The sequence below is a fragment of the Bombina bombina genome, chromosome 2 (genome assembly GCF_027579735.1).
Source record: "Bombina bombina isolate aBomBom1 chromosome 2, aBomBom1.pri, whole genome shotgun sequence".
NCBI lineage: Eukaryota > Metazoa > Chordata > Amphibia > Anura > Bombinatoridae > Bombina > Bombina bombina.
In genome coordinates, this window is record NC_069500.1 from 489148601 (window position 1) to 489167882 (window position 19282).

At 39.7% G+C, this 19282-nt stretch overlaps 2 protein-coding genes across 2 annotated transcripts in view; both read left to right on the forward strand.

Moving 5' to 3' along the window:
- Positions 1 to 19282, forward strand: part of HORMAD2 (HORMA domain containing 2) — a 503384-nt gene that overhangs the window by 46485 nt on the left and 437617 nt on the right. Inside the window, exon 3 of the mRNA XM_053699837.1 lies at positions 17929 to 17992. Coding sequence (XP_053555812.1) covers positions 17929 to 17992 — 64 coding nt within the window. The remainder of the gene's footprint in view (positions 1 to 17928; positions 17993 to 19282) is intronic.
- Positions 1 to 19282, forward strand: part of LOC128649119 (t-SNARE domain-containing protein 1-like) — a 136541-nt gene that overhangs the window by 24304 nt on the left and 92955 nt on the right. The window lies entirely within an intron of this gene.

A 19282-nucleotide genomic window follows, 5' to 3' on the forward strand; every position in this document is an offset into this window, starting at 1 on the left:
CATTCACTTTACCCTCCCGTGGAGATGCTACTTGTTAGAGCGGCAAAGAGAATGACTGGGGGGCGGAGCCAGAGGGGGAGCTATATGGACAGCTCTTCTGTGTGTTCTCTTTGCCACTTCCTGTAGGGAATGAGAATATCCCACAAGTAAGGATGAATCCGTGGACTGGATACACCTTGCAAGAGAAATGTTTATTTTAAATAATTTTCTCTAAAGACCTGATAATATAAACCACTGTGCTCAGACAAAATTATAAAAAATGATTAAGCAGCACTGCAAGATCCCTAGTAAAATTCAAAAAAGTCAGATTTTTTTTTATACTTCTCCAAGGGGTGTTCCTTGCCTTTCTGTGAAGGAGAGACAAGCCCAGTGCAATGTAGCACTACATGTAATCAGAGTTCTGCTGCATTTGCACTTTGAGCATTGCATTTTATATTGCTTTAGCTTTCAGATTAATGTTTTAGTTCATTTAAACTTTGCACTTTCTAATTTGTATTTTATTTTGTATACAGCAGTGTATTTAGAATTGTGATTTTACAAATTCTTATTATGCCTTCACAGTTTCTGTGTAACTTTAACAAATTAGGCTCATACTTTATATATTTATGTGTATCTTTTACAAATTACTTTGTATTTCTTCTATTTAAAATAGAATAGAGCTTTATTATTTTCTATTGGCCTGATAAACAAAGAGAAAGAGAAATTGTAGTGCAGACTTCACAGGGGCTGAACTCACTGAATTCTATAAGAAAAAAGGATGAAACCTGAAAGGCCCAGAGAGATGAGAGATGTATTCCATAGAAAGTAATAACGCTTGTTCTGATAAATCATTTTACAGCAAAGAGAGAAGTTAACAGGAGAACACATTGTGCTGATATAAAGGGATAGAGTTACCAAGTGTCGAGAGAATCATGTCCGCTCAACATCGCTAAATGCAGACAGCCTACGCATTATTGCACCAGAAATGCTTTAGCAATGCCCCTCCCTGCTCACTGGTGGCCAATCAGCCACTAGCAGGGGCTGTAAATCATCCTGATCATATCGGGATGATTTCAATTTGCCACCTTTTAGGTGGCGGAGAGGCTAAGGAACAGCGGTCTTATGACCGCTGCTTCTTATCTTTAGTTTCTGGTGAGCCTGAAATGATGGGCCTCCGAAGCAGCATCCACTCAACTTGTTTTTGACGGTAGTTTAGTATATATTACTTTTCTGTCAGTTAAATAAGAGTATTTTAATTTTAAGTAAACTTCACCTGCATTCAGCTGGTTAGACCAGCTTGTATAAAATGTGTACAGTATTTCATAAGAATTGTAAGAGAGCTTCAGACATACCCTGGGTACTCCTCTATCCCTCCCACTTTCTGAAGCTGTGTTTTATTTTACAATAGAGAAAATACAAATGCAATGTTATTTGTAAAAGATATAAAGTAATATACAAAGTATGATCCTAATTTGTTAAATTAACACACACTTTTGAAACATAATCAGAATTTGTAAGATCACTGCTGGATCTAAATCTATCAAAATATAAAAAACGTGCAAAGGTTAAAGGGACATTCAATTTCTGTGTACACCTACAGTAGCATGGTTACTACTCCCCATACTATTGTTTTTCCTCCTGTACCTGCAGCTCTATGTAAAGCCGTTCTCTTATTTAAGTTCATTACAGCTGCCAAAGCTTTGCATTTTATACTGGGTGCTACCATCTTGTAGCACACATATTGTTTCACCCTGTGACATAAGTAGTGCACTTTTACAGATCTGGCTTTTTGACAGCTGTACCTTTCACTTCAGTTTAGCTCACATAATAGAGAATGTACATTTTTGCACAGTTTAAAAGTTACATAACAAATATAAGTTCCAAGATGACGGCACACAGTGTAAAGATGCAGAGCTTCACTAACTGATAATTATGAGTGGATAAAATAACAACTTTGAAGATGCAGACACAGAAGGAAAATCAATAGAATGGTTAGTAGTAGTAGTAAACTGAGCAGTTTAATGTCCCCTTAAGTGTAATAATACTGAAAGGACCCAATCTAAAGTGTAAAGTAATATAAAATAAAAAGTGTAAGTGTAACAAACCTCTCATGTCATGCAGTGATATTTCTTTCCTAAGACATGGAGAGTCCACAACGCCATTCCAATTACTAGTGGGATATTCAACTCCTGGCCAGCAGGAGGAGGCAAAGAGCACCCCAGCAAAGCTATTAAGTGTAACTTCCCTTACCCACAATCCCCAGTCATTCTCTTTGCCACTGTCAATGGAGGAGTGCAAAGTCGGTGTCTGAAGTAATGTAATCCTTTTATGGCTACTTTTCCCTGCAAGCAAGGATTGGGGTCTAGCCGAGTCCATGTCAATCTCTTTTGTAAGAGTAGTGATGGCTTTTAGCAGTTAAAAAACTTTTAACACTTGCTACCCCTTTGCAGAAAGCAAGGGTTGGTTACTCTGATCTTTCTTTTTCTACAGGTCCCTGACAGACAGTGAAGTATCGGTTACACCTTAGCAGCTGTCATTTGCTCCGCAGCTGGATCCAGAGCTAAGTGCTTTTGCCTTTTAGGTACTGCACTTTTAAGATTATCTCTTTAAGTGGACATAATTTGGGACTTAGATATCCTTTTAAGCCTAGGATAAAGTTGGGCAACTTTACTGACTCTAGGGGAGCTTGTGGCTTCTTATTCAGTATATTTTCAGGCACTGTGGAGTGAGACTTTAGAGACTTAAGGGAGCGTTTTATTACTGCTGCTTCCCTTAATACTTGGCAAGGGGTCCTTTTTTAAATGTAAGAAGCGATGTGTGCTTGCTTTTTAATTATTCATGTGCAAGTGTGTCATTAGTGCATACGTTATGCGGCTGTTTAAGTTTAACTTTGCGCTCTTTCTATCTGTGGCGCAGGTAATTTTCGGCCGGGCACGTGACTTCCGGTTTCTCCTGTACATGGAGCAGAGCGTAGTGCTGTGAGGTGCCGACATCAATCTTGCTGATTGGAGTATTGTAGAAGTGCTAATCTCTGCTGGAGAGGTTTTTCAACTTTCTATATCTTATTACTAGTGGTATACTCATTCCGTTAACGGTAGGCGTCTAAGACAGACGCTTAGCTACTTGTCTGAGGTGGGGTATTAAAGTTTTACCTTAAGTTCTAAGTTCTAAAGTTTGTTTTTGCTAATTTATTTAAGTAAATTTTATTTGCATTACAGGAGAGAGCATCTGCAACCCTAATAGCTCCTGCATGGCCTCGCAGGATCTGGTTTGTGGATCTGGTACGGATGTCATCTCCTTCTCCTTGTAGGTTACCTCTGAGGAAGGACCTTCTAATTCAGGGTCCTTTCCTCCATCCAAATTTAGATTCTCTGAAGCTGATTGCTAGGAGATTGAACACCTAGTTCTGTCTAGACGTGATTTTCGTAGGCGGTCATTGAAACTATACTCCAGGCTTGCAAACCTGTTACTCGCAAGATTTACCATAAGGTATGGCATAAATATCTTTATTGGTGCAAATCTAAAGGGTTCTCCTGGAGCCGGGTGAGGATTCCCCGGATTTTGTCTTTTCTTCAGGATGGCCTGGAGAAGGGTTTATCAGTCAGTACTCTAAAGGGTCAGATTTCTGCCCTACCCTTTTGCACAAATGTCTGGCAGACTTTCCAGAGGTTCAAGCCTTTGTTCAGGCCCTAGCTAGAATTAGGCCTGTGCCTGTTGCTCCCCCGTGGAGCTTTAATCTAGTTCATAAAGTTTTGCAGCAGGTTCCGTTTGAGCCGATGCATGTTGTTGATATAAAATTGTTATCGTTGAAGGTTTTGTTTCTTCTTGCTAATTCTTCTGCTTGCAGAGTGTCTGAGCTTTCATCTCTGCAGTGTGAATCCCCGTACCTTATTTTCTCCTGTTAAGTGTAGTCAGTCCACGGGTCATCATTACTTCTGGGATATTAACTCCTCCCCAACAGGAAGTGCAAGAGGATCACCCAAGCAGAGCTGCTATATAGCTCCTCCCCTCTACGTCACACCCAGTCATTCTCTTGCACCCAACTAATAGATAGGATGTGTGAGAGGACTGTGGTGATTATACTTAGTTTTTATATCTTCAATCAAAAGTTTGTTATTTTAAAACAGCACCGGAGTGTGTTGTTCCTTCTCAGGTAGAATTTGAAGAAGAATCAACCTGAGTTTTTGGATGATTTTAGCCGGCGTAGCTAAAATTCATTTTGCTGTTCTCGGCCATTCTGAGGAGTGAGGTAAACTTCAGATCAGGGGACAGCGGGCAGGTTCACCTGCAAAGAGGTATGTTGCAGTATATTATTTTCTGAGGAATGGAATTGACTGAGAAAATACTGCCAATACCGATATAATGTAAGTTCAGCCTTAAATGCAGTAGTAGCAACTGGTATCAGGCTGTTTATGTATATATGTGTACACTTCAGTATTCTGGGGAATGGCACTTCTCTGGGTAATACTATATGCATATAATTTTTAGCCTAACTTGCAGTGGGAACGTCTAGCAACAGGCTGTTTAATGACATTTCATGTTATTTGATTTTAAACGTTTTTGCTGGCATGCTAAATTGTTTAATTATCTGAGGTACTGGGTGAAAAATTGTTTTGGGCACTGTTTTTCCACTTGGCTGTCGTTTATTTTAATTTAAGACAGTTTACTGAACTTCCCTCACTGCTGTGGGTGAGGGGGAGGGGCCTATTTTGGCGCTTTTGCTACGCATCAAAAATTCAGTCAAAAGTCTTTTTCTCTTCCTGCATGATCCGGATCGTCTCTACAGAGCTCAAGGGTCTTCAAAAATTATTTTGAGGGAGGTAATCACCCACAGCAGACCTGTGAGATTGTGCTTTGACTGTGATAAAAAACGTTTATATTTTGTACATTTTTTCTGCTATTAAGGGTTAGTTATCCATTGCTAATGGGGGCAATCCTTTGCTAAATTTATGCCTTTACCGGGAAAAATCTGATTGTTATAATTTTTCCGGTTCCTTATTATTAAACTGTCATAATTTTTTTCTGTGCTTCTTAAAGGCACAGTGCGTTTTCCATATTACTTGTAATTTGAGTGAAAAGTATTTCCAAGCTTGCTAGTTTAATTGCTAGTTTGTTAAACATGTCTGACTCAGAGGAATATCTCTGTGCTATATGTGCAAAAGCCAAGGTGGAGCCCAATAGAAATTTATGTACTAATTGCATTGATGCTACTTTGAATAAGAGTCATTCTGTACAAATTGAACATCATTCACCAAACAACGAGGGGGAAGTTATGCCGACTAACTTGCCTCACGTGTCAGTACCTGCATCTCCCGCTCGGGAGGTGCGTGATATTGTAACGCCGAGTACTTCAGGGCGGCCATTACAAATCACACTACAGGACATGGCTAATGTTATGACTGAAGTTTTGTCTAAATTACCAGAACTTAGAGGTAAGCGAGATCACTCTGGGGTGAGAACAGAGTGCGCTGATAATATTAGGGCCATGTCAGATACTGCGTCACAATTTGCAGAACATGAGGACGGAGAGCTTCATTCTGCGGGTGACGGATCTGATCCAAATAAACTGGATTCAGACATTTCAAATTTTAAGTTTAAGCTGGAAAACCTCCGTGTATTACTAGGGGAGGTCTTAGCGGCTCTGAATGATTGTAACACAGTTGCAATACCAGAGAAAATGTGTAGGTTGGATAAATATTTTGCGGTACCGTCGAGTACTGACGTTTTTCCAATACCTAAGAGACTTACTGAAATTGTTACTAAGGAGTGGGATAGACCCGGTGTGCCTTTCTCACCCCCTCCTATATTCAGAAAGATGTTTCCAATAGACGCCACCACACGGGACTTATGGCAAACGGTCCCTAAGGTGGAGGGAGCAGTTTCTACTTTAGCTAAGCGTACCACTATCCCGGTGGAGGATAGCTGCGCCTTTTCAGATCCAATGGATAAAAAGTTAGATGGTTACCTTAAGAAAATGTTTGTTCAACAAGGTTTTATATTGCAACCCCTTGCATGCATTGCGCCTGTCACGGCTGCAGCAGCATTTTGGTTTGAGTCTCTGGAAGAGACCCTTGAATCAGCTCCATTAGATGAGATTACACACAAGCTTAAAGCCCTTAAGCTAGCTAATTCATTTATTTCTGATGCCGTAGTACACTTAACTAAACTTACGGCTAAGAATTCCGGATTCGCCATTCAGGCACGCAGAGCGCTGTGGCTAAAATCCTGGTCAGCTGATGTTACTTCTAAATCTAAATTACTTAACATACCTTTCAAAGGGCAGACCTTATTCGGGCCCGGTTTAAAGGAAATTATCGCTGACATTACAGGAGGTAAAGGCCATGCCCTGCCTCAAGACAGAGCCAAACCTAGGGCTAGACAGTCTAATTTTCGTGCCTTTCGTAACTTCAAGGCAGGAGCAGCATCAACTTCCTCTGCACCAAAACAGGAAGGAGCTGTTGCTCGATACAGGCAAGGCTGGAAACCTAACCAGTCCTGGAACAAGGGCAAGCAGGCCAGAAAACCTGCTGCTGCCCCTAAGACAGCATGAAGTGAGGGCCCCCGATCCGGGAACGGATCTAGTGGGGGGCAGACTCTCTCTCTTCGCCCAGGCTTGGGCAAGAGATGTCCAGGATCCCTGGGCGTTAGAGATCATATCTCAGGGATATCTTCTGGACTTCAAAGCCTCTTCCCCAAAAGGGAGATTTCATCTTTCAAGGTTGTCAACAAACCAGATAAAGAAAGAGGCGTTTCTACGCTGTGTACAAGATCTTTTACTAATGGGAGTGATCCATCCGGTTCCGCGGTCGGAACACGGACAAGGGTTTTACTCATATCTGTTTGTGGTTCCCAAGAAAGAAGGAACCTTCAGACCAATCTTGGATTTAAAGATCCTAAACAAATTCCTAAGAGTTCCATCGTTCAAAATGGAAACTATTCGGACAATATTACCCATGATCCAAAAGGGTCAGTACATGACCACAGTGGATTTAAAGGATGCCTACCTTCATATACCGATTCACAAAGATCATTACCGGTATCTAAGGTTTGCCTTCCTAGACAGGCATTACCAGTTTGTAGCTCTTCCATTCGGGTTGGCTACGGCTCCAAGAATCTTCACAAAGGTTCTGGGCTCTCTTCTGGCGGTGCTAAGACCGCGAGGAATTTCGGTGGCTCCGTACCTAGACGACATTCTGATACAAGCGTCAAGCTTTCAAACTGCCAGGTCTCATACAGAGTTAGTACTGGCATTTCTAAGGTCGCATGGGTGGAAGGTGAACGTAGAGAAGAGTTCTCTCTTACCACTCACAAGGGTTCCCTTCTTGGGGACTCTTATAGATTCTGTAGAAATGAAGATTTACCTGACAGAGGACAGGTTAACAAAGCTTCAAAATGCTTGCCGTGTCCTTCATTCCATTCAACACCCGTCAGTGGCTCAATGCATGGAGGTAATCGGCTTAATGGTAGCGGCAATGGACATAGTACCCTTTGCACGCCTACATCTCAGACCGCTGCAATTGTGCATGCTAAGTCAGTGGAATGGGGATTACTCAGATTTGTCCCCTACTCTGAATCTGGATCAAGAGATCAGAAATTCTCTTCTATGGTGGCTTTCTCGGCCACATCTGTCTAGGGGGATGCCATTCAGCAGACCAGATTGGACAATTGTAACAACAGACGCCAGCCTACTAGGTTGGGGCGCTGTCTGGAATTCCCTGAAGGCTCAGGGATCATGGACTCAGGAGGAGAGTCTCCTTCCAATAAACATTCTGGAATTGAGAGCAGTTCTCAATGCCCTTCTGGCTTGGCCTCAGTTAACAACTCGGGGGTTCATCAGGTTTCAGTCGGACAACATCACGACTGTAGCTTACATCAACCATCAAGGAGGGACAAGAAGCTCCCTAGCGATGATGGAAGTATCAAAGATAATTCGCTGGGCAGAGTCTCACTCTTGCCACCTGTCAGCGATCCACATTCCTGGAGTGGAAAACTGGGAGGCGGATTTCCTAAGTCGTCAGACTTTTCATCCGGGGGAGTGGGAACTTCATCCGGAGATCTTTGTCCAAATACTTCGACATTGGGGCAAACCAGAGATAGATCTCATGGCGTCTCGCCAGAACGCCAAGCTTCCTTGTTACGGGTCCAGGTCCAGGGACCCGGGAGCAGTCCTGGTAGATGCTTTGACAGCACCTTGGACCTTCGGGATGGCCTATGTGTTTCCACCCTTCCCGATGCTTCCTCGATTGATTGCCAGGATCAAACAGGAGAGAGCATCGGTGATTCTGATAGCGCCTGCGTGGCCACGCAGGACCTGGTATGCAGATCTAGTGGACATGTCATCCTGTCCACCTTGGTCTCTGCCTCTGAGACAGGACCTTCTAATTCAGGGTCCTTTCAAACATCAAAATCTAATTTCTCTGAAGCTGACTGCTTGGAAATTGAACGCTTGATTTTATCAAAGCGTGGTCAGTTATTGATACCTTAATACAGGCTAGGAAGCCTGTTACCAGAAAGATTTACCATAAAATATGGCGTAAATACTTACATTGGTGCGAATCCAAGAGTTACTCATGGAGTAAGGTTCGGATTCCTAGGATATTGTCTTTTCTACAAGAAGGTTTAGAAAAGGGTTTATCTGCTAGTTCCTTAAAGGGACAGATCTCAGCTCTGTCCATTCTTTTACACAAGCGTCTGTCAGAAGTTCCAGACGTTCAGGCTTTTTGCCAGGCTTTGGCCAGGATTAAGCCTGTGTTTAAAACTGTTGCTCCACCATGGAGCTTAAATTTAGTTCTTAACGTTTTTCAGGGTGTTCCGTTTGAACCCCTTCATTCCATTGATATCAAGCTGTTATCTTGGAAAGTTCTGTTTTTAATGGCTATTTCCTCGGCTCGTAGAGTCTCTGAGTTATCAGCCTTACATTGTGATTCCCCGTATCTGATTTTTCATTCAGATAAGGTAGTTCTGCGTACTAAACCTGGGTTCTTACCTAAGGTTGTCACTAACAAGAATATCAATCAAGAGATTGTTGTACCATCATTGTGTCCTAATCCTTCTTCAAAGAAGGAACGACTTTTGCACAATCTAGATGTAGTCCGTGCCCTGAAATTTTATTTACAGGCAACTAAAGATTTTCGCCAAACTTCTTCCCTGTTTGTCGTTTATTCTGGACAGAGGAGAGGTCAAAAAGCTTCTGCTACCTCTCTCTCTTTTTGGCTTCGTAGCATAATACGTTTAGCCTATGAGACTGCTGGACAGCAGCCTCCTGAAAGAATTACAGCTCATTCCACTAGAGCTGTGGCTTCCACTTGGGCCTTTAAGAACGAGGCCTCTGTTGAACAGATTTGCAAGGCTGCAACTTGGTCTTCTCTTCATACTTTTTCCAAATTTTCCAAATTTGACACTTTTGCTTCTTTGGAGGCTGTTTTTGGGAGAAAGGTTCTTCAGGCAGTGGTCCCTTCCGTATAAAGATCCTGCCTGTCCCTCCCGTCATCCGTGTACTTTAGCTTTGGTATTGGTGTCCCAGAAGTAATGATGACCCGTGGACTGACTACACTTAACAGGAGAAAACATAATTTATGCTTACCTGATAAATTCCTTTCTCCTGTAGTGTAGTCAGTCCACGGCCCGCCCTGTTTTTTTTATGGCAGGTCTAAATTTTTAAATTATACTCCAGTCACCACAGCACCCTATAGTTTCTCCTTTCTCGTTTGGTTCTCGGTCGAATGACTGGGTGTGACGTAGAGGGGAGGAGCTATATAGCAGCTCTGCTTGGGTGATCCTCTTGCACTTCCTGTTGGGGAGGAGTTAATATCCCAGAAGTAATGATGACCCGTGGACTGACTACACTACAGGAGAAAGGAATTTATCAGGTAAGCATAAATTATGTTTTTCATTCTGATAAGGCGGTCCTTCGTGCCAAATTGGGTTTTCTTCTTAGGTGGTGTTGGATCGAAACATTAATCAGGCAATTGTTGTTCCTTCTTTTTTTCTAATCCTTCTCATAAGGAACATCTTTTGCATAACTTAGATGTTGTGCGAGCTCTAAAAATTTTCTTACAAGCTACTAAAGATTTTCAGCAATCTTCTACCCCGTTTGTTGTTTTCTCTGGAAAACGTAATGTCAGAAGGCCACTTCAACTACTCTGTCTCTTTTGTTGAGAAGTTTGATTCGTTTGGCTTGAGAGACTGCTGGACAGCAGACTCCTGAAAGAATTACGGCTCATCCCACTAGGGCTGTCTCCTCTTCTTGGGCTTTAAAAAACGAAGCCTCTGTGGAACAAATTTGCAAGGCGGCTACATGGTCCTCTCTGCATACTTTTTCCACCTTCTACAAATTTGATACTTTTGCCTTGACTGAGGCTTCTTTTGGGAGAAAGGTTCTTCAAGCGGTGGTGCTCTCTCTTTTTTTGTCCTCCTGCCTTTTTCTCCCTCCCTGTTCATTCAGTGTCCTCTAGCTTGGGTATTGGTTCCCACTACTAATTGGAATGACGTTGTGGACTCTCCATGTCTTAGGAAAGAAAACAAAATGTATGCTTACCTGATAAATTTCTTTCTTTCCGGACATGGAGAGCCTACGACCCCGCCCTCTTTTTAATTATAATTCATCAGTTTTTTAGAGTAAACCTCAGACACCTTTTTCACCCTTGTGTTTTCTTCTTTTTCCATTTTCCTTCGGCGGAATGACTGGGGATTATAGGTAAGGGAAGTTACACTTAACAGCTTTGCTGGGATGCTCTTTGCCTCCTCCTGCTGGCCAGGAATTGAATATCCCACTTGTAATTGGAATGACATCATGGACTCCATGTCTGGAAATAAATACATTTATCAGGTAAGCATTAATTTTGTTTTTGGGATGTGCTTGTCTCTCCTTCACATATAGAAATGCAGAGAACACACCACCCAGAGAAGTATAGCTAAATCTGCCTATCGAGAATTTTGTGAGAGATCTTGCAGTGCTGGAGGGTTCCACCTTTTTTCTTTTAGCATTCAGTGACTTCAGTCCCTGTGAATTCTACAATACTATTTCTCTCCAAGCATAAGAATTTTTTATCATCAGGGCCCAAGTATTAGTCTCACTCTGTAAATTGAGCTTTTGTGTAAATATATAGAGAAAAGCTGAGGTCTGTTCTCCCTGAAAGATCAGTCCATTTCATTGGGTTGGGTTACAATTAGCACACAGCCAGATTACGAGTTTTGAGCGCTATATGGAAATTAACGACCGCGGCATTTTCATCGGTATTTCACTCCCTATAGCGCTGGTATTACAAGTTTAAAAAAACCCGGCATTTGCGGGCAATATGGCTGCGTTGAGCTCCATACCACACACAAATACCAGCACTGCTTTGAGGTGCTGTTACATGCTCGTGCACAATTTCCCCAAAGACAACAATGGCTAAAAAAAATGCCTAACACCTGCATTCACGGAGTGTAAAGCTCCGTAACGCAGCCCCATTGATGTCTATGGGGAAATTTCTTTTTATGTTTAGACTCAGGGTTTATGTTAGGGTTTAAACACCCCTAATCTGCTGCCTCCAACATCGCTGCAACTACATTACTGTTATTAACCCCTAATCTGCTGCCCCAATGTTGCCGCAACCTACATTACTGTTATTAACCCCTAATCTGCTGCCCCCAATTCGCCGCAACCTAACTACAATTATTGACCCCTAATCTGCTGCCCCCAATGTCGCCGCCACTATAGTAAAGTTATTAATCACTAATCCTAAATCTAACTGTAACATAACCCTAACACCCACTAACTTTAACATAATTAAAATAATTCCAAATAAAAATTACAATTAATACCTAAATTATTCTTATTTAAAACTAAATACATACTTACCTGTAAAATAAAACCTAAGATAGCTACAATATAACTAATAGTTATATTGTATCTAGCTTATGTTTTATTTTTATTTCACAGGTAAGTTTGTATTTATTTTAACTAGGTAGATTAGTTATTAAATAGTTATTAACTATTTACTAACTACCTAGTTGAAATAAATACAAATATACCTGTGATATAAATCATAACCTGTCTTACAGTATAACCTAACATTACACTAAAATTAAATAAATTACATTAATCAAATACAATTAATTAAATTACAAAAAAATAAACACTAAATTACACAAAATAAAAAAGAAATGGTCAAATATTTAAACTAATTACTTCTAATCTTATAGCCCTATCAAAATAAAAAAGCCCCCCAAAATAATAAAACCCCTAGCCTAAACTAAACTGCCAATAGCCCTTAAAAGGGCCTTTTGCAGGGCATTGCCCCAAAGATATCAGCTCTTTTACCTGGCAAATAAAAATACAAACATACCCACAAAAGTAAAACTCTCCACCCACACAACCAAACCCCCAAATAAAATTCTATCTAAAAAACCTAAGCTCCCCATTGCCCTGAAAAGGGCATTTGGATGGGCATTGCCCTTAAAATGGCATTCAGCTCTTTTACATTGCTCAAACCCTAAGATAAAAATAAAACCCACCCAATAAACCCTTAATAAAACCTAACCCCCGAAGATCCACTTACAGTTTTGGAAGACCGGACATCCAATCAGCCAATGGGATTGAGCTAGCATTCTATTTGCTGTTCCAATCAGCCAATAGAATGCAAGCTCAATCCTATTGGCTGATTGGATCAGCCAATAATAGTAAAGCTCAATCCTTTTGGCTGATTACTGATTGGATTTTTTACCCTTTAATTCCTATTGGCTGATAGAATTCTATCAGCCAATCGGAATTTTAGGGACCCCCATCTTGGATGACGTCCCTTAAAGGGAACCTTCAGTGTACGGCTGGGGCTGTATGAAGAGGATACTCCGCGCCGGATGTCTTAAAGATGGAGCCGCTCCGCACCGGAAGGACGAAGATAAAAGATGCCGTCTGGAAAAGACTTCTGCCCGCCTGGATGATGACTTCTTGCCGCTTGGATGAAGACTTCTCCTGGCTTCGTTGAGGGCTTCTTGCCGCTTGGATGAAGACTTCTCCCGGCCTCGTTGAGGGCTTCTTGCCGCTTGGATGAAGACTTCTCCCGGATTCGTTGAGGACTTCTTGCCGAGTGGATGAGGACTCCGCCTGGATGAGGATGGATGTCCGGTCTTCCAAAACAGTAAGTGGATCTTCGGGGGTTAGTGTTAGGTTTTATTAAGGGTTTATTGGGTGGGTTTTTTTTTTAGCTCAGGGTTTGGGCAATGTAAAAGAGCTGAATGCCCTTTTAAGGGCAATGCCCATCCAAATGCCCTTTTCAGGGCAATGGGTAGCTTAGGTTTTTTAGATAGAATTTTATTTGGGGGGGTTGGTTGTGTGGGTGGGGGATTTTACTGTTTGGGGTGGATGTTTGTTTTTATTTGCTAGGTAAAAGAGCTGATATCTTTAGGGCAATGCCCCACAAAAGGCCCTTTTAAGGGCTATTGGCAGTTTAGTTTAGGCTAGGGGTTTTATTATTTTGGGGGGCTTTTTTTATTTTGATAGGGCTATTAGATTAGTATTAGAACTTGTTTAAATATTTGATAATTTCTTTTTTATTTTGTGTAATTTACTGTTTATTTTTTTTTGTAATTTAGTTAATTGTATTTGATTAATGTAATGTTATTTAATTTTAGTGTAATGTTAGGTTTTACTTTACAGGTACATTTGTATTTATTTTACTATTTACTAACTACCTAGTTAAAATAAATACAAACTTACCTGTAAAATAAAAATAAAACATAAGCTAGATACAATATAACTATTAGTTATATTGTAGCAAGCTTAGGTTTTATTTTACAGGTAAGTATTTATTTAGTTTTAAATAGGAATAATTTAGGTATTAATTGTAATTTTTATTTGGAATTATTTTAATTATGTTAAAAAAGTTAGTGGGTGTTAGGGTTAGGGTTACGTTAGGGTTAGACTTATGGTTAGGGGTTAATAACTTTAGTATAGTGGCGGCAACATTGAGGGCAGCATATTAGGGGTTAATAAGTGTAGTTAGGTTTCAGAGATTTTGGGGGCAGCAGATTAGGGGTTAATAACAGTAATGTAGGTTGTGGCGATGTTAGGGACAGCAGATTAGGGGTTAATAAGTGTATGTAGGTGGCAACAACATTAGGGGCAGCAGATTAGGGGTTAATAATATTAAACTAGTGTTTGCGATGCGGGACTGCGGCAGTTTAGGGGTTAATATGTTTATTATATTGGCGGCGATGTCCGGAGCGGCAGATTAGTGGTTAGTAATTTTATTTTAGTATTTGCGATGCGGGAGAGCCTCGGTTTAGGGGTTAATATGTAGTTTATGGGTGTTAGTGTACTTTGTATTACTTTAGTTATGAGTTTTATGGTACAGCTTTGTAACATAAAACTCGTAACTACTGACTTTAGATGGCTGTACGGATCTTGTAGTTATAGGCTGTACCGCTCACTTTTTGGCCTCCCAGGCAAAACTCGTAATACCGGCGCTATGGGAGTCCCATTGAAAAAGTACTTTTTAAAAAGTGCGGTACTTACGTTGCGTGACGGCCAAAAAAGGTGTGCGGTACAGCTATACCTACAACACCTGTAATACCAGCGGTAGTGAAAAAGAGCCATAATGATGCTTTTTCACTCATAACGCACAACTCGTAATCTAGCTGACTGTTATTTCATATACACATATATACTGTATATATATAAATGAGCAATTCTTTATACATTTTGAGCTATATTACAAGTGGAGCGCTAACAGTTACCAGCGAATGATAAGGGGTTTATGTTGGCTGTTTGCGCACGTCTGGCTTTTCGCTCCTATTACAAGTTGAAAGTAAACATGATCGCGTGAGTGCAATTGAAATTAACGTGCTTCAGGTAAGCACGAGCTCAGAGCTCTGGTTAACTTTTGCGAAACAAAAAAAGTGTCACAAAACAAATCAAAAATACATTACAAAGTAAACTTCCACTCAAAATAACACTATTTATTTAAAAAAAAAAACATTGCACAAAAAGTTATAAGGGATCAGGTGCTTTAACATAGACATGACACAGATAGATATGTATGACACAGATACATAGACACAGATAGATATGTATGTGTGTGTGTGTGTGTATGTATGTATGTTTATATACTGTATATATATATATATATATATATATATATATACTGTGTATATATATATATATATATATATATGTGTGTGTGTGTATGCACATATGTATTTTTATGTGTATAAACGTATCTACAGATATATATATATATAAACACATAAATACATATGTACACATGTATACACATACAGTATATAAGTGCATTGAAAACATATGTTTGCAATATTCATTTGTTAATAAAATATTATACTGTGTATTTACTGTAAATGTTTCATATTCTAATGTTCTGCACAAACCAGAATATATTCTAAGTATTTTTAAATAGTTATTCCTTAATATATCAGTATATATCTATATATAAGCCTCTCTCTCTCTCTCTCTCTCTCTCTCTCTCTCTCTCTCTCTCTCTCTCTGTGTCTCTCTCTCTCTGTGTCTCTATGTGTCTTTGTCTCTCTCTGTGTCTCTGTCTCTCTCTCTGTGTCTCTGTCTCTCTCTCTGTGTCTCTGTCTCTCTCTCTGTGTCTCCTGTCTCTCTCTGTGTGTCTCTGTCTCTCTCTCTCTCTCTCTCTCTCTCATACCAAAAAACATCATATATACAGTTGTGCTCATAAGTTTACATACCCTGGCAGAATTTATGATTTTTTGGCCATTTTTCTGAGAATATGAGTGATAACACAAAACTTTTCTTTCACTCATGGTTAGTCTTTAGCTGAAGCCATTTATTATCAATCAACTGTGTTTACTCTTTTTAAATCATAATGACAACAAAAACTACCCAAATGACCCTGATCAAAAGTTTACATACCCTGGTGATTTTGGCCTGATAACATGCACACAAGTTGACACAAAGGGGTTTGAATGGCTATTAAATGTAACCATCCTCACCTGTGATCTGTTTGCTTGTAATTAGTGTGTGTGTATAAAAGGTCAATGAGTTTATGGACTCCTGACAGACCCTTGCATCTTTCATCCAGTGCTGCACTGACGTTTCTGGATTCTGAGTAATGGGGAAAGAGAAATAATTGTCAAAGGATCTGTGGGAAAAGGTAGTTGAACTTTATACAACAGGCAAGGGATATAAAAAGATATCCAAGGAATTGAGGCGTTCTGTTTGATAACATACTGCATTCATCTTGCCATCAATTCTGACCAAATTTCCTGTGCCTTTGTAGCTCACACATCCCCAAAACATCAGTGATCCACCTCGTGTTTCACAGTAGGAATTGTGTACCTTTCATCATAGGCCTTGATCACTCCTCTCCAAATGTAGCGTTTATGGTTGTGGCCAAAAAGCTCAATTTTGGTATCATTACTCCAAATGACTTTGTGCCAGAAGCTTTGAGGCTTGTCTCTGTGCTGTATTGTAAGCGGGATACTTTGTGTCATTTGCGTAGTAATGGCTTTCTTCTGGCGACTCGACCATGCAGCCCACATTTCTTCAAGTGCCTCCTTATTGTGCATCTTGAAACAGCCACACCACATGTCATGTATTTCACCTGAAGTTATTTGTGGGTTTGTCTTTTCATCCCGAACAATTTTCCTGGCAGTTGTGGCTGAAATTTTAGTTGATCTACCTGACCGTGGTTTGGTTTCAACAGAACCTCTCATTTTCAACTTCTTTATTAGAGTTTAAACACTGCTGATTTGCATTCTCAATTCCTTGGATATCTTTTTATACGTCAGTGCAGCACTGGATGAAAGATGCAAGGGTCTGTCAGGAGTCCAAAAGCTCATTGACCTTTTATACACACACACTAATTACAAGAAAACAGATCACAGGTGAGGATGGTTACCTTTAATAGCCATTCAAACCCCTTTGTGTCAACTTGTGTGCATGTTATCAGGCCAACATCACCAAGGGAATGTAATCTTTTGATCAGGGTCATTTGGGTAGTTTCTGTTGTCATTATGATTTAAAAAGAGTAAACACAGTTGATTGATAATAAATGGCTTCAGCCAAACACTAACCATGAGTGAAAGAAAAGTTTTTGTGTTATCATTCATATTCTCTGAAAAATGGCCAAGAAATCATAAATTCTGCCAGGGTATGTAAACTTATGAGCACAACTGTATATGTGTGTGTGTATATATATATATATATATATATATATATATATATATATGTGTGTGTATTTATGAATAAATATACCATATTCTGCTATGTGAATAACATTGGAATGTGAAATATTATTATGTTTATGTCGGGTTTGCACAGTTGAGAATATGCAATTGGGTTTGTGAGCGATTAGGGCGTTTTTTTTCTACTTTTTTGCCCCATTGACTTCTATGGGGGAATAAATTATCGCGCACGTGATATTCTAAGTTTGGCTTTTTACGTGAGCCGGGTTACTGCGTGAGCAAAAACAATTTACTTTCAACTTGTAATACGAACGCAACCCAATGCGGGCCAAAAGCTTACCTCTAGCGCAGTTAACGTTGGAGCTGGCCCTTTATACTCTGCAGCTGGTATAACAAATCATTGTAAACACATTAAGGGGAAAACAATTTTACAGTAAACTGATCCTTTAAGGATTTACACCAATATTCTGTCATAGCTGTAAAATGTACTACTTGTTAATACAATAAAAATTCGACCTAGTCTTTAATGTGTTTTTTGTTGGAAGTAACAGGTAGTAAAGTTTTACTATTATAATAGAATCTAAGAATTATTAAGTAAAACTAGTTTATCATTTAAGAAGTTATGCACAAATATCACTTAAAAAAAATAAACATGCATACAGTTATTTGTTTAAATAAGTTCATATCTTACTTTAATGTCATCCATATTATCAATAGAATCTTCCTATCAAAACCCAGTTATTGAATGAATACAATAATATCTGTCTTAACTAAGCAAATTCAATTTTTTTTATTTTGAAGAACTTTGTTTAAAAATTCTTCGAGAAGATAAAAGCTGTCCAGGATCCCTACAAATTGTTAAGTGGTAAGTTGTCAGTTAAGTTTTATTTTTTATTCACCTTTCAATAAATCCATGAAGATAATTGATGTTTTCTGAAAAAGAAAAAAAAACTAGTGAAAATGGCATACTACTTATACTTTTGAGTCTGATTGAATGAAAGAATGGTGATATCAGCTCCAATATTCAAAATGTCGACAGACCAACGAGAAACTGCCTGTTTGGTTTCGGCAGGCTTGCCATCCGTCGGTGTGTCGATATTTTCTAAAAATGTGGGCTGAACCTCACTGTACCTACTAGTGGCAATGTGTCTCCCATAGGAAATAATATGGATCGCAGCTTAAGTCCTTCAACATCGCGACTTGTTTGCAATATCACATGCAGGCTGTTTTGAAGTGTTTCTACACAGCACAGACAGTGTGTTCGCAGAAACAAAAACAGTTTTTTTTGTAAGAAAACTTCAAATAATGTCCGTGTAACTTTAGTCTAACTGTACCTACAGGATATGCATCACACTGGAAAGTCTTGCCACTGAAAAGTTGGCAAGACTAATATGGCTGAAACCCTGTACCTAACCTGCAGGGCAGTGCTTATAATATATTGCACTACTGGTGATGTTTCCCTAGTAAAATGCATGTTAATCCCATGGAATGCCTAGCTAACTCCCAATGAATGCCTACATCTATATCATGTCTGTGATCTACCTTAATAATAAAGACCTCTTTCTATTAAAACTATTGGAGCTATATCAATACATGTATATGCAATGTATCATATATACTGTATATTGTTTTTTTTGTTTTTTTTTTTGTTTTAAACAATAATATACATTTTTTGTTAGGTAAATATGTTATAAAAGACAGTGAGACTGTCACAGAAATACCTGGTAGTTACAGCTGGTAATTGGAAAGCAGACACAGGATTTTCAGCAGACAGGATACCCAGCAGTTACTTTTGGTAAGACTGTCACAGTATACCAGATAGGTACAGTAAGCTCAGCTGGTTCGAGGAAGGCTGTCACTGGCATGGTAGACACTGGTTTCTCAGCAGGCACAAGATACCCAGCAGATACTGTTGGTAAAATTGTTATGGGATACCACATAGGTAAAGCAGGCAAAGTTGGTTTGAGGAAGGCTGTCACTGGTATAGTAGGCACAGGATACCCAGCGGGTACTGTTGGTGAGACCTTCACGGGATACCAGATAGGTACAGCTTCAGGTATAAGGTGAGCATACACAGGTATTAAGTAAGTCTGATTGGCTTTCAGGAACTGGGAGACAAGTACTGTATGTTTGGTCTCTGGAACAAGGTGAGCAT